Genomic DNA, 17,088 nt, shown 5'->3' on the forward strand with positions numbered 1-17,088 from the left:
TGAGAAGGCAAGATACCGAACAAGAAAGGATAAAATCTGTACCAATGTCTTAGGAGTGTGTAACTGGGAGATGGATTTTGTCTATGTACTCAGTGGATGAGTACATAGACAACATCTTACCTTGTTTGCATAACTTGTCTATAAGTAATTACTATTTAGTTGATGCTGGTTATACAAATGGTCTGGGGTTTCTCGCACCGTATAGAGGCACTCGATATCATGTAAGAGAGTGTGCTTAGGGAGCACGTGCACTGCACAATTATCAAGAATATTTTAATAGGGTTCATTCTTCCGCAAGGAATATCATTGAGCGATGCTTTGGTTTGTTGAAGAAGAGGTGGTCCATCTTAAGAAGCCCTAGCTTTTACCCTCTAAAGACACAATCTCAGATAATTATTGCATGTTGTTTGCTGCAAAATTTCATTCGAAAGAGTATGGATATGGATCTGGAGGAGGAAGGTAGCATATTGGATAAATTTATGCCTGATGGAGACGAAGAATAGGTTGGAATGATTGATGTGGTTAAAAACACGAACGAGTAGACTCACTGGCGTGACAACATAGTAACTGAGATGTATGAAGAGTGACGTACAAGTCGTATGGAGTAGTGTTGTAAGAGTAGTGTAAAAAATACCGTAATCGATTGAGTATTGTTGTAATGGCTGCATTTTAATTTGTATGACTTGTTGAGACGGAAAACATTATAATAGCACATCTTCATTTGTAATGGCAACTACCTATTTGTGTTATTGTTTGTTGTTTTATTATTTTTTGTAATGGCAACTACCTGTTTTATTATTTTTATTATTTGTGTTATTTTTTGCTGTTTCATTTGTAATGGCAACTACCTGTTTTATGTTAATTAATTGTAATTTAGATAATTTATGCACATTTTTTATTATCTTAATTTTGGTAGATAAAAATGGAGAACAAGCGCATGTGGAATGATGAAGAGACTAACGCTTTTGTTGGCTTCATGGAAGAGTTTGTGGTAGACGGTCAGAGGACTGACTGTGAGCAGTTTAAACCCGGAACATTCGAGAAACTGGCTCTGAAGATGCTGGAGGCCTTTCCCGGCTGTACCCTGACCGCGAAGCACTATAAGACTAAGCACAAGTGGTTGAAGGAGAAGTATCAGTACGCCGCTGTCATGCTTGGATGCAGTGGATTCGGCTGGAACCAAGAGAAACAATGTGTCGAGGTTGACAGCAAAGATATCCTTGATGCATGGCTGAAGGTGAGTGTGATTCCTACTTTTTAATGTACCATATTACATTTTGTATAGAACTATACGGTTTACATTGAGCCTGAACTACTTTGAACCTCTTGAACAAGTCTAGTTGAATAATGCTTTAATAATTCAATCTATGATCAATAATTATGATAGTATTCTTCTGGTATAGAGAATTTTAGACTTGACTTACCTAGTTACTGTGTCTACGAGGCTTAGGTGGATGGTTAGATAATAAATACCGTATTTCACAATGTGGGAAGAAGAAAGATTGTTCTGTTTTGAACCCTACACCTTTTTATCAAATTCTGGGTTAGAAGTGGAAATTGACCTTGGCTATGATACATAGAATTATTTCACAATTGCATTAGGTACCCATCTAGTAGTTAAAATTTGCTGCAGTCTATGACTTGAATGAGTTTGTTTGAAATTTGTTGTTTCACTATTTACTTGGAGACTTGTTCACAATCAGATTCATTTTTTTGTAATGGAAAAAAAGAAAAGTTTATAAACTTATATTTTAGTATTACCCGTCCTGCCTTATGTCTGAACTATATCTATATATCTATCTAGGCTAGGGGTCTATCATCTTTAAAAGGATCATACAAAATTAACTGCAATATAATAAATATGCTGAAGCATCATCGTTGACCCCTTTCCTTGGCTTTAGTTATCCACAAGTTGCTTATCCTAAACTTGTTCATCCCATTTCCTATTTTTATTCATAAGTTGCTGATCCTAAACTTGTTCATCTCATTTCCTTTTGCATGTTTCCCTCTAATTTGAGAATGTAGTTGTGGCATCATTAAATTATTCGGAACTTCATTATTGTAACTAGTTTTTCAGCAGGAACTTCATAAAAATTTGTTAAATTCGGTTTATATTTTCACAGGCACATCCAACACATTTTCTCTATTTCACCAGCTGGGGGGTATATTTAACAGGGATAGAGCCATGGGAGCAGCAGCAGTTAATGGCTTTGATGTAGAGGAATAGGTTAACGAAGAGACAGAAGAAACTGCAGTTGAATTTGATGAGTCTGAGATGTCTCCACATCCAGACAACGACGGAGGGCCAGCAATGCAAGGACAAGCTTCACATTATGAAGCCAGTGCGAGTGCAGGAAGCACAAGGCGATATGGAAGGAAGAGAAAACAATTTGACGTACTGGAGAGGATGGCTGACCATATTCAGCTAGGGGTGTGCATGGGCCGAGTGAAACCGGGTTTGATGTGACCCAGACCCGGTCCGAAATATATATCGGGCCTATTTATTAGACCCGAACCCGGTCCTAGACCCGATGAAACCTATACACTTTCGGGCCACGATTATACCGGTTAAAAACCGGGTGAAAATCGGGCCATTAACATTACATTACCTTGATACCTTCTTATAAGTTAGCATGTGAAAATATCCAAATTTACAAGGCTCCAACTATTATTTGACATGGTAAAATTCACTTAGAAAAACAAGAACCAACTCTTCTCTAAAATTAAAGCATAATCATAATCAATACTAATATTGTATAATAACTCCAAATATTTAAATCAATACAAATAACACAACATTATGCATTAGTCTAAAATCTTATGCATTTTAAACATAAAATATTAACTTATAGTCTTATAATAACTAATAACACAAAATATTAAGATTTACAATACTTAAATTCCACATAAGAATAGCCATCATTCATCACTAATAACACAAAATATTAATTGTGTATGATGACCGGGCCATCGGGCCGACTTCGGGTGACCCGAGCCATGGCCCGGACCAGACCCGAAATAATGACCGGGTCTATTTTTGAGACCCTTACCCGATCCTAGACCCGATGAAATCACATCAAATTAGGCCATAAAGTGCTCGGGACCGGGCCGGGCCGGGCCATGCACACCCCTATATTCAGCAATCTTCGGCTGACCAAAGGAAGAATGCCCAATTGATAGCTGATGCCATTGTTGGTGTGAACAAGAGGTGGATAGTTGGCGAGAAGCTCACACAACTTGGGTTCGGTGATGACGAGGTGGTGAGGACGCTTTTGAAGTTTGCTGAGAGTCCTAATGTGTATGCACACTTCTGAGGCTTGTCAGATTCACAGATGATTGGCCTTGTGCATTTCATTATATGAAATTGACCGTTGGTTAAGGGTATTATGTTTGGCTTAGGGTATTAAGTTTTTCACTATATGGTGTTAGGATTTTGTGAGATGGTTATGTTTAAGATGGTATAACACACAAACTTATATTTGGTATGTATTTGGATAGATATTTTGGTAACGCCTTTATTTTTCTTTGTTCAGAATAGGGTTAGGTTTTGCGTACAGTCTTATTGGTATTGTGGTATGGCCTTTATTTTAGTCGCTTGAGCAGGAATTGTTTGCTAAGTACAATATTTATGGTCATGATCATGTTAATGACAATTATCTTAGTTTTTGGTCAGCAACTGTCCCATTCTTATAATTTGTGGTTCTCAGATGATATTGTGTATACTGGTTTTATTGAATATGTTAATGAAGTAGTGAAAATCAAATTTATTCTACAAAGAAGGCCTGGAGACCAACTAGTGCCTCTTTTTTCTCCCTTTTTGTGGCTAAAGAAGTAAGAATCAGTTACAAAACCAAAATGGATTTGATCAAATTTCCTAAAATGTTGAAAAGGCAATTGCTTAACACCATTTTTTTCCTGAATTCAAACTTATTCAACTATATCAATGTTGAAAAATGGTATTAAAATCAAAAGCGATGATAAGCTTAAAATGTTTCATGGATCAAAAATTCATATAATCCCATATATGCTGTCCTTAGATTAGTTTGTGTCAATCAAATATTCACGGAAAGCTAGCAACCTTTTTGGAAGAGAAATTTTATAGTACCACCACATTTTTTTTATTTTTTATATGAAAAGAATATAAGTGAGAGTTGTAGTGAAGTATAAAGGACTACAGTGACAAAGAGAAGAAGAGATGTTGAACCTGTATTCATTTTATAATTAATAATAAAAAATACTGAAACATGTTTTCAAACTAGTTATTACAATTTTTTATTTGTCTATTTAAGTTCAAAGGTCAAACTACAACTTACACAACAATAAAATGACCAAGACAACACAGACTATATAAACAAGAAGTTGAAGGAACGCTAACAATTTCAGATACACAACATCAGTATGAAAATTTTCTACTCGTTCGCTCGTCTTCAAATTAGAATTCAGTTGACAAGAGCAATCATCTCCAATGTCAGAATGTTGGATACTTGGACCTGCCCATCTAAATCATCCACATCGCCTTGCAGAAGACGCGTAATACTTTCTACCCGGGTTGGCCATGTTATTCGAGACTTGTAACGTTGCTTTTAAACCTCACTCACAAAAATATTCTCCCGTTACGTTGCCGTTGCTGTACGAACCACTTGTAGATCTTCTACTTGTGGAAGCCATTGTTAACCAGGCTATACATTTAACAGTAAGCAAAAATCATTTACCAGGTTAACAACAAATAGTAACACAACACAAGAATGAATCAACTAGTCGAAATAAAATTATTTAATGGATCTAATCAAAACAAATTTTTCAATTAATTTTCACACTCCTAGTATGTTAGACAGTAGTAAAAATATATTTTCAAATCAGTATAGCACACCAGATCATATATTATAATTTCAACTCACTAAATCACATTGATTATTGCATGTCATATAAACTAATTTTGGATTTAATAAGTTTTGGAAAGTTAACCAGATTCGTTATTCTATAAAATGTTGAATACTAAATTAGGATCAATTCAGTTAAGTGAATTAGTCACTTATTTTATGAACCTTTGGGTAGCTACTGATTGGTAACTTATCAATTGGTAATAATATAAAGTAACCATAAATTGTAACAAATGAAAAGTTAAGCAAGAAAGCAATTCAGTTATAATTTTCTCAGGCTAAAAAAAAAAATTCAAAGTCAAAAACTGAGGCAGCTTAATTATTTCAGTCATTGCAACTAGAGATATAATAATAGAATGCCATAAAAAAAGAAAAGAAAAAGAGAATTCAAAGGAAAATGGGACAAAGATAGTAGTATTTAATTTTCATACAACATCAACACCTGAACCAAATCAACTTGAGCAATTTTCTACTAACCCCAATTTTCCAATTTTATTGTATTAAGGACCACAAAAGGTCACAGGTTCATGTGAAGATGCAAACAAATTAGCAAAAAAAGGCAAATTAGGAAAATAACCATTTCATTTTTCTAAAATAATTTCAAAATTATAAGCAATTTTGAACTTAGAAAAACAAAAAAAAGATTCAAAAACACAAATAAAGCAGGTTTCAATAAGTCATTAACTACAAACATAACTCTATCTCTATACCTTCTTCATTTGGTTAGGTGGCATTATCAGGAATTGAATTTAAGAAAAATGTATTGTAGAATGCATGTTCAGAATCAAAACTCAATATACCAAATCAGATTAAGTCAACAGATGCCAAACCAGATATCAATATTATACTTCACAAACTTACCGGGTCCGTTGAGAGACAAGAAACACAGCTCCGAGATGGTGGCGATGGTGGCGGCGCAAACCCGGAAGCATGCAATCCACAGCAATGAGAGGACCGTCAGAGGCTTTAAGACGCGATTGTCAACTGTTGGAGACAGGCGCGCCGTCGTCGCTCAGTAGTATTCGGCGTTTCTACCGGCGACGGGGAAGACCAGAAGATTTAGGGAGAGGAGACAAGAAGAGGACTGGAGTGTGTTATAGTTAGAGGTGGTTAGGGTGACATTTCTAAAAAACTGAAATCTGGATTTGGGATTAGGGTTGCATACAAAATTTAAGGGTATAATTGTAAATTTAACAATTTCACTATCTAGTTTTAATTCAAACCAAACAGGATACTGAGACAAAATTCAGTCCTGTACACTACTACGCCAAACACAATACTAAGACTTCTTAAGTTTCTGTCTCTCAGTCTCAGTCTCGCAAACAAACGCTACCTTAATACTTAGAGACCATATGTTAGAAAGCTATCTATTAATAGTGGTTATCACGTGAATAGTTAGATTAGTTAGCAAGTTGATTATACACTTGTAGTTTTAGAAGAATTAGTTATTCAATTGTTAATAATAGTGAAGAATTAGTTAGCAAATATTTATAATAGATAGAGTAATTAGATTAGTTGAGTTTTACTATTGTAAGTCTCATTTTGGCTCAAATAAGAAAAATTTGGGTTTTGACCCAAGCTTTTTTCTTTGTGCATTTTCCTCTGTTCTTGAACTTTCACTCTCTCTGAACTACATTTTTTCATGGTACGGTGAGCGTGAAAGAAAGAAAGAACGAATCAATGGCAAAAATTTGAAAGGAGCATTGAGCTTCCCTAGTCACCATCGGTAATGTCCTGTACTCTGCTTCACATAATGAACTTGCAACTCTATTTTGTTTCTTACTCTTCCAAGATATAATTGAAGTTCCTAAAAAAAAAAACAATACCCATATATTGATCTTCTACCTAGAAGACGAGTTATTCCTGTGGAACAAGGTAATATCTCGATCACTACATACTACACGAAATTGAAAAGAATTTAGGAGAAATTGGATAACTTTCATCCAATCCCTCAATGTTCTTACTGTAGAGAAAGATGCAATTATGAAAATAATGTGGTTAGAGGATACAAAGAGAATTCTTGTGTTGTGAGGTTCTTAAGAGGGCTGAATGAGCAATTTTCCACTGCAAGATTGCAACTCATGATAACGAAGCCATTGCCAGGTATAGATGAAGCATTTTCTTTGTTGCTACAACAAGAAAGACAATTGAACATGGGTGAGACAGTAGAAGACAGAATTTTAATAACGAATTCTGGAGGCTTTAGAAGAAGAGGCAGAGATAGAGGTAGATCAAGAATCGAAAGAGAAAGTTTTGAAAGAGGTGGAAGAAACTCAAAGTACTACACATTTTGTGACAAGAATGGTCATTGGTGGATGTTTGTTATAGGAAACATGGATTTTTTCCACACCTGAAAAATGGAGGCAGTGTTAGTGGCAATATAATCAATAATGTGCTAGCTGATGAGAAGTGAAGAAATCAGCAATGAAATCCAAAAAGATAGTGAAGCAAATTCAAAGTTTGATTTTAATTCAAATAAGAAGGAAGCACCAAGTGTATGTTTGAACCAACAGAATACACAATCAAAGTATGGCATTAACCAGATCTCTACTACAACTCTTTCCTTCAGTGAAGGTATTTCATACATCATGTCTCTTTCAGTGTTTTTCCCAAGTTTTTGGGTAATTGACTCAGGGACTATCAATCATGTTGCTTTTTCAATTAAAACCTTTTAAATTCTTAAAAAAATTAAACCTATTTTGATAAACATGCCAGATGGTTCACACACCATAGCCAAATTAGCAGGAAAGGTCATGTTTTCAAATCAATTTTTCTTAAACCATGTCTTTTTCATATCAAACTTTAAGTTTAATCTGATTGTTGTGTCCAAGTTGACTAAAGATTTAAAATGCAAATTGGTTTTTTATGAGGATAATTGTGAAATTCAGGACAAATCTACCAAGAAGATTATTGGTGTAGTTGAACAAAGAATGAGACTTTATGCATTTAAAAGTCTAATTCCTATTTTAACTACACATCAGATTAGTACACATGCATTTGCACTCACAACACACATCTCACAAGACTTACAAACTGCTGAGAGCACTCTATGGCATCTCAAACTTGGGCACTTGCCAAATGAAAGAATAAATATAATGAAAAGGGACTATGAATCCCTAAAAATCACAAATTGCAATAAACCTTGTGATCCATGTCATTATGTCAAACAAAAATGATTACTATTTTCAATGAGACTTTCAAAATTTGAAAAATTATTTGACATAGTGCACATGGATATATGGGGATCCATAGGTACAATATCTCTATCAAGTCATAGATATTTTTTTACAGTAGTTGAAGATAAAAGTAGGTTCACTTGGTTGTTCTTTATGAAGACTAAGAGTGAAACTAGGATTTTAATTCAGAATTTTGTAAACATGATTGAGACACAATTTGATACAAGAATAAAATGCATTAGGTCAGACAATGAACCTAAATTTAAGCTTTTAAAATTTTTTGCTTCAAAAAGAATTTTGCATCAAACTTCTTACGTTGAGACTCCTCAACAAAATGACATTATAGAAAAGCAACATCAATATATCTTTAGCTGTCACAAGAGTATTAATGCTTCACTCTAACTTGTTAAAAAGGTTTTGGAATTTTGTAGCAGCACATACGATTTATTTGATCAATAGAATCTCAAGTGCATTGCTGTAAAATATTTCACCTTATCAAATTTTAAAGGAAAACTACCACAATTGGATTATTTGAAGGTATTTGGGTGCTTGGTTTATGTCTCAACATTGAATGCTCACAGATCCAAATTAGATAGAAGAGCAAAGAAGTGTGTGTTTCTAGGATATAAAAGTGGAGTTAAGGGTTACATCTTGTATGATTTAACTGTAAGGAATATATTCCTATCCAGAGATATATACTTCTATGAGCATGAATTTTTCTTTGCATTACATTTTGACAATGGCAAATACCAAGTATCTGACACAAGAACACAAAATCAGGCACCAAGTATAACTATAAAATTTTGAAGATCCATTCTTTGATTCATCACATGCACCATAAGCCCCCTTAAACCGTTCAAATGGACCAAGTCTGCATTCATCTAGTTCACTCAATGATTCATTGCATACATCATCTCATGAAACTATTGAAAATGACACAATCATACATAATGCACCAACACAAACACATCAACATCTAGAAATTAGACAATCAAATAGGATAAGGAGAAAACCAACATATTTAACAAATCATCATTGTATGGCCGCTGCATCAAATACAAGTCACAATTACACTAATAATCTTCAATTCAATCCTAGAATTTTACAAGAATTTTATCCTGAAATTTTTGAAAATTTTTTTTGAAGAGTCAACTATTTTCTTTTGTGAGTAAGAGTCTCAACTTCAAATAATATACAAACTCAACACTCTACAAACTCTCTATTACCAAATCCCATTAAAGAACCACAATGCTATGCTGAGACCATCAGTGATCTATGTTGGCAAGAGGCAATTGAGGTTGAACTTTTTGCGTTGAAAGAAAATAAGACTTGGACTTTGACTTCTCTCCCTGATGGAAAGAAGGCAGTTGGCTACAAATAGGTGTTCAAACTCAAAATGAATTCTGATGACAGCATTGAATGGTATAAGGCCAGGTTAGTGGCACAAGGCTTTACACAAACTGCTGGTGTTGACTATTTCAAAATCTATAGTCCAGTAGTGAAGATGAGTACATTGCAGATTGTGCTATCCATTGCAGCTGTGTAGAATTGGCACTTACATCAACTAGATGTAACTACTGCCTTCTTACATGGTGATGGAGGAAGTTTACTTAAAACCTCCACCCGGATTGACTGTTCCCTCACCAAACATGATATGTAGGATGGACAATCTTTTTATGGCCTAAAACAGGCTAGCAGAAAATGAAATTTAAAGTTGTATAATGCTTTGAGAGCAGTTGTTTTTCAACAATCCATGAATGATTACAGCTTGTTTAGTAAAGATTTGAAGGGAGGATTCATTATTATTTTAGTTTATGTTGATAATTTGACATGAACAGATTTAGGAAATATTGAATTCATCAAACAACACTTGCATGAGCTATTTAGCATCAAGGACCTGGGAGAGATTTATTTCTTCTTGGGGTTAGAGGTGACTCAATGCAAGAGGGGCATCACTGTATGTCAGCGAAAATACTACATCAACCTCCTCAAAGAATATGGGTTACTCGAAGCCAAAACAGTTTCTTGTTAGCTACTTCCTACTTAACTCAATTAACTGTCTTGTTTTCACTATTGAAAAGTAAAAAAGAATGATGAATCGATCCTTGTTTTTGTTCCCGTGGCTTCAGATTTCTGCTGGTAGCTTTGGAATCACATTTATTAGTGGATTATGAATCATTAAATAGATCATGCTTTTGTGTATGAAAAATTCTTGTGTGTTCATGGAGATTTTAGGGTTTCTGGATATCGAGCTTGGCTCTCTATGATGTTCTCAATTTGAATGGATACTAAAGTTTGGTATATCTTATTTTGAATTTGACAGTTTATATAATTATGTTTGATTTTTTTCAGATAGATGATGGATCTCCAAACAGTGATCGGCTGCTTAAGGTTGCGGATGAGCAAAACATTCTTATGAATGACTGCGGTCAGTTATTTGAGATTGATGGAAGTGAACATGAGAATGGGAGGGATGAAACAACAGTTGTTGATGGTTATGGTTGAGAATCTCAAGGGAAAGGCTACCCTCCACCAGTTGTGGGTATGGAGTTTGATACTTATGATGATGCTTACAACTATTATAATAGCTATGCTAAGGAGGTTGGATTTGCTATTCAGGTTAAGTCGTCATGGACCAGACGTAACAACAAAGAGAAGCGTGGTGCTGTGTTGTGCTGCAACTGTGTGGGCTTTAAAACACTTAAGGAAGCAAATAGCAAATAGCTAAAATAGTTGCAACACCTATGGATTACATAGTTTCATTGTCAAAGAATTCTGGAACTCCGTTAAGCTCAACTTTAAAATACAAGAAGTTAGTTGAAAAGTTGTTGTACTTGACCAACACCAAACCGAAAAACTCAGTTAATTCTTGGATTTTGCCACAGATAAACATTCTGAGGTTGCCATTAGAGTATTAAAGTACCTCAAGGAAGCACCAGCATTTGGGTTGATGTTTTCAGCTTATTCAGACTTAGAGCCAAAAGAATATTCAGATAGTGATTGGGGGATATGTCCAGATAGTAGAAGATCAAGATCTGGGTATTGCTTTTTTCTAGAAACTTCAATTGTATCTTGAAAGAGTAAGAAACAAAATACAGTTGCAAGTTTATTATGCGAAGTAAAGTATAGGGCATCAACAATGGTGACTAGAGAAGCTCAATGGCTGACCTACATCTTGCAAGACTTGAAAGTGAAGTTGGAGAAGCCAATAGCCATATATTGCGATAGTCAATCAGCATTGCACATTACAGCAAACCCAGTCTTTCATGAGAGAATAAGGCATATAGAGATGAATTGTCATGCAGTGAGGGATAAATAGCAAGAAAAAGTTACCAAATTGCTCTCCATTTCAACTTCAAACCAAATTGCAGACATACTTACAAAGACTCTAGCTCCAAGTATTTTTGGGAGATGTTATAGCAAGTTTGAAATGGTTGATTCTCTTAATTCTAAATTGAGAAAGACTATTACACAAGTAGTTAGATTAGTTAGCAAGTTGATTACACACTTGCAATTTTAGAAGAATTAGTTGTTCAGTTGTTAATAATGATGAAAAATTAGTTAACAGATATTATCACATAATTTCGCTAAGACAATATATATAATGGATAGAATAATTAAATTAGTTGAGTTTTATTTTTGTAAGTCTCATTTTGGTTCCAGTAAAAAGAAACTGGCTTCTTACCTAGGCTTTTTCCTTTGTGCATTTCTCTCCTGAAGTACATTTTTTCAGTGGTTTTTCTTTTTTATTTTAAATAACAATTTTTTTTTATTAGATTTTATAGGGCCATAATTCACATGGCACTCCAAACTTGACAAAACTCGCTCTTCTATGTGTGCATGCTTGTTGTACAATGTACACACTGATTTTTTTTTTTTTTGAAGTATTTGCATATCACAATGTTAAAGTGAAGATTTAATATTAATATAATTCAATTCACACAGAGAGATTAATAAGAAACAAAGAATAAGGGAAGGAAAAGCCTTTGAATGTGTGAAAATTCAGCCTTGACTTGGTTTTGCGAACTTATCATCCAACATAAACATGTGAGCTTTGCTGGCAAATTTTTTTCCTCCATTGTAAAAACCAAAAACTAATTAAAAGCAAGCTATATAGTAATCTAGCTTTGAGACCGTACCAGCGGAGATTCCATTAAAAACCTTAACAACCGAAAGGAGTTAGTAGTAGTACAAATAGGAGGGACAACCAAAGAGTGCAAAAGTCAAGTTACACAGGTGGTAGCTACTTTTTTTATGGTTCCCTTGAGAATTTGAGCCTTTCATTTGACTAATTATTTTAATTAAACTGAATTTCATATACCGGGGCAATTACATCTTCTTTTTAGATGATTATTTATGTAATTAATATAAAAAATAGTTATTTTTAATTTTTTATTAATATAATATTATGTAATTGAATACACGTATAAAATTATTTTATTCTGATAATATATCAAAATTAAATTCAAATATTATACGTGTTCGTTTTTTCAAACTTGTATATTAATTATTTAAGTCCATATATAACATTATTAATTAGATGATGTGTAAGTTTAGGGATAGTTAATAAAAATGTTATATATATGTGTAAGTTTTTAATTCTTGGATATGGTTCTAATAATTTTGAGAGATTAATTTGAAGTTATTTTATTAATAAAAATAAAATGATAACATAGAAAGTTGCAACGAGGATGAGGAAAAAAGATGAGAGGGTCCATGAAACGCGGTTTTGGAGATGAGTACAGAGAAGCAACAGCTGTGTGTGATTGCATAGGCAAATGGATCCATGACCATAATAGTAATTTACTATTTCCACCTTCCAAAATTTTCTGCTTAACATAATTACCCAAATAAATTCATATATATGCAGATCCTGGAACCTGCCTTAACTTTCAAAGAATCCTATGTTTCTCTCTCTACGTACATAAATACATTATTGTATTTAATTTGTATAATATAAGTATCACCTTCCCCAAATAGCTACTAGCTACTCAAGATAGATAACATATATTAATGTGAATGTATCAGCATACATCATCACAAAATATAATAATACTACTCCTTCTAAATATATAAGTAGAAATAATAATAATAATAATCTTGACAAGATTTAATAGCTCTGTAGAAAAAAATTGGTTAGAATTAGGAAAGTTCAGTAAGGAGAAAAGGGTAATTTCAGAAATGCTTAATATAATAAATAAAATTGAAGAAGCAAAGCTATCTGTCAATCTTGTAATAGCTTGAGACACAAGCTTGTACCTATAAATAGTCTTCTCTACTTGGCCACAAATGAGATCAGTTTGCTTCAATCTCATTCATTATTCTTGAATTTTTCTCACAAAGCTAGTAGTGTGATCAGTGAAGAACAGAATCAAAGTATCATCATGGTTAAGGCAGAAGAGAAGATCCAAAGAGAGACAGCAATGAAGAATAATAATAAGCAGAAGAAGTACAAGGGAGTGAGAATGAGGAGTTGGGGATCATGGGTTTCAGAGATTAGAGCACCAAATCAGAAAACAAGAATATGGTTAGGTTCATATTCAACTGCAGAAGCTGCTGCTAGAGCCTATGATGCTGCACTTCTCTGTCTTAAAGGCTCTTCTGCAAATCTCAATTTCCCATTAACTTCTTCTACTTACATTAACATCATCCCTCATAATCAAGATTCTTCTTCTTCTTCTTCTTCTTCTTCTTCATCTGCTACTATGTCTCCAAAATCAATTCAAAGAGTTGCTGCTGCTGCTGCTGCTAATTGCACCTTTGTTGATGACATCAGCAACAATGCTAATGCTACAACACCTTCATCATCATCTTCTTCTTCTTCATCATCATCATTGGTGTCATCACCATCAATGGTTTCATCTCCCTCTGAACAAACTACTGATGATGATGTTGTAGATGCAGCATCACTCATCATGTCTTCAACTACTACTACTACTAGCTGTGATGAATCCATGGCTATGATGGAAGAGCCTTGGTACAACACCTTTGATGATGCTCTTGATCAGATGCTGAGTGGTTTCTTTGACCTTGATTCATCTCAGCTTCTTGGTGATCTTTATGAAGAAGAAAGTGACATTCGTTTGTGGAGTTTCTGTTAGACAGAACTCATCATCATCAAATTCATTCTTTCTTTATTCATTTTTCTACTTTTTTGTTATATTCATTTGTCTTCAGTGGTACAACTTCAACAAGATGTTACTCTCTGATGCTACATAAAAATAAAAAACTTTGTATACCTTATGCTATGTTACATTAGAAGAAGAAATTCATAGAGAGATATATATATTTATTTATATCTTCATTTTGGCCTCTCTTTTCTGCATTCCGAAATTTATTTATGTATGTGACATTGATGCAAAGCTTGTTATACAATGTCAATATTATTCCATGTGTAATGGAATAAAGGGATAGTAATTAACAGAAAACATTAATATCCTCACTTATAAGTCATTCCTTTCACTGCATTATTATTATATGAGGATCATTTGGGAAGCCCTTTATTGCATGAGAAAGTGCCAAAGATGCCTTTTCTTTTTTTCAATTCACTCAGACAAGAGGGAACAAATAATATAATTAATCAGCTTGGTAACTTGAAACCATTGGAAAGTGTTGGTTTTTTCAGAGCACTGTCTATATTTCATTATTGTTGCCATGTGTAAGTTTGGTATTCTATACCCTCATACTTCTCTTAGAAACTTAGATGGGAATAAATCCATACTAGTTTCCATTTTGTGTAAAAGAATAATAATAGATTAGATACCCTCCCAGAGTTTTAGGTCATGACTAGGAAATTAAAAATAAAATATGTTCAATTTTCAAAAATATATATTAAGGTAATCCAATCGTGTATGATTACAAATTTAAACTAGGATTTTTCTATTTTGGCTTACTTTGTTTGCCTATATATATATATATATATATATATATATATATATATATATATATATATATATATATATATATATATATATATATATAGGAGGAAAAAAACTAAGTTGGGTTGGTCTAGTGAATAGCTTACTAGTCAGCTTAAGTAAGTGTTGGGGTTCGAATCCCGCCTTGTGCATGCAACAATTCATTGGCCAGCGACAAACCTTTAAATGAAGCTCAGTACCACGACAGATTAGTTCTTAACCTTTCGGGTTAGGGATATCGTGGAAAACAAAAAAAAAATCTAGCTCAGTACCATGACAGATTAGTTCTTAGCCTTTCGGGTTAGGGGATATCGTGGAAAACAAAAAAAAAATCTAGGAAAAAAGAAACATTTGATTTAGTGATGACTTTTGATGCAAGCAACTCTTTTGATAACAATATTATATGCAACATGAACATGGTCTTCTTTTAACATAATAATAAGAATGGTAGACAATCTTTGACGCTTTTGGCCAACTTTTTTGAACCATGATCATGTGTATTAGAACCATATAGGGTCAAGGCCAATATTAGCACACATGACATGTCCTCTTTGTGGAAAAAAAATAAAAAAAAAACAAATGGGCTAAATAAGGCACCATCATGGGATCCCATTCTCAAAATTGTTCCTTTTACATTGCATCTAGCTACTCTCAATAAGAAACACAATGTGCATAATAAAAGCTTTTGCTTTTGGTATTTTGCTTGTTCAAGATATATAATGTATCTACCCTTTTTAATTCCTTTTACTAAATAGTTTCAATCATGGGATTCTTGGACCTACATTGCATTATGTTCCTATATGGAACTAATTTTATTTAGTAGCTTAGTTTGTTCTTATTAATTCTATGCACATGAAATTGATGTAACTAGAGGACAATGGAAATGTAGTATTTTGAGACATGGCATGTGAAATGAGAGTTCCTGTTTTGGCCACAAGCATGTGAGTTCAAAGTGTAAATCAATCCTAGATTATAGTATGTTTAATAAATTATTAGTGTTTTTGCTTCAAGGGATTGCCTTGCTTAATGAAGTACCCAACCAAAGTTGGGGAATTTTATGCATATCAGTCCTCTTTGGAATTATTATAATACTTTACTACTAAGTCTAGGGTGCCAAATTTTTTGTCATATTCAAAGTAACATGAACTACTACATATATATTCAGCAAGGCCATGCATTATTAGTAATAATTAGGCTTGTTATTACTAATAATGTTATCTATTACATGGTTCAGTCACATTTAATGTATTTTAAACAAAGTTTGAATGAATTTGACATCAATTATGTCCAATCAAAATTAAGAAAATGAAGAGAGTACGTAGTTATATTATATAGCTGCTGCGCCACATTATTCTATTGACAAAAAAAAGGGCATTTGGCAAAGAGATTATGTGTCTCATTTAGAGAAGCCATACATAGAATTATAGAAACAACAATTGTCTAAGGAATTTCATGTGGGATCACTCATTTCTGATTGTGACAAAGAATAATTGCCTACTAAAAGGGAAAAGGAGTGGTATGGTAGTCCAGATCCAACATCAAACATGAGATTAATATCCATGCTTGGCCTTATTAAGACATCATTTAGTGAAAATGTGATTAACTAATAATGGAGCAAGATCTCAATCAATTAAGCAATTATTATTAATAGTATACTCAGTGCCATGATGAGGGCCTCTTCTATTTTGATTTATTTAGCATGGATGTCCTTGCAATAATGCAAATTAAAACAATTTTTAGATACAGAATATTTTGCATATATGTAGTGAATGTATCTAAGGCAGACACAGAATAATGCTTGCTATATTCTATCAATACTTTGAAAGTGACATTTTTGTATTAAGTATGAGGTTATTAAATTAATAATAAATCAAAACATGACAAAAGCTTAGATGAGGCCATTAGAGTTTTTATTGTTACAAGAAAAAAAATTAGTGGTATTTTATTTTGCCATTAACAACAACAATAAAAATAATTGCTAACACAATTACAAGTAATTAGATATTAATCCTCTAATAACAAATATATAACATATAATAATTGTCACAAATATGCCGTATATCTTGGAAAAGTTGGCTTAAAGAAAAAACCAAAAAAATATAAAAAATACATTTT

The 17,088-nt window shown here is 33.4% G+C and overlaps 1 protein-coding gene across 1 annotated transcript; it reads left to right on the plus strand.

Moving 5' to 3' along the window:
* Positions 1-13,309: 13,309 nt before the first annotated feature.
* On the plus strand, positions 13,310-14,360 carry LOC112706083 (uncharacterized). The gene has a single exon (XM_025757178.3). It carries the CDS (start codon positions 13,441-13,443, stop codon positions 14,155-14,157), a length of 717 nt encoding a protein of 238 aa, XP_025612963.1. The 5' UTR covers positions 13,310-13,440; the 3' UTR covers positions 14,158-14,360.
* Positions 14,361-17,088: the final 2,728 nt, after the last annotated feature.

Source organism: Arachis hypogaea, chromosome 8 (genome assembly GCF_003086295.3).
Source record: "Arachis hypogaea cultivar Tifrunner chromosome 8, arahy.Tifrunner.gnm2.J5K5, whole genome shotgun sequence".
In the NCBI taxonomy this organism is placed as follows: Eukaryota; Viridiplantae; Streptophyta; class Magnoliopsida; order Fabales; family Fabaceae; genus Arachis; species Arachis hypogaea.

Coding starts and splice junctions, on each gene's coding strand:
- LOC112706083 (XM_025757178.3), top strand. CDS start 13,441: ATGGTTAAGGCAGAAGAGAAGATCCAAAGAGAGACAGCAATGAAGAAT.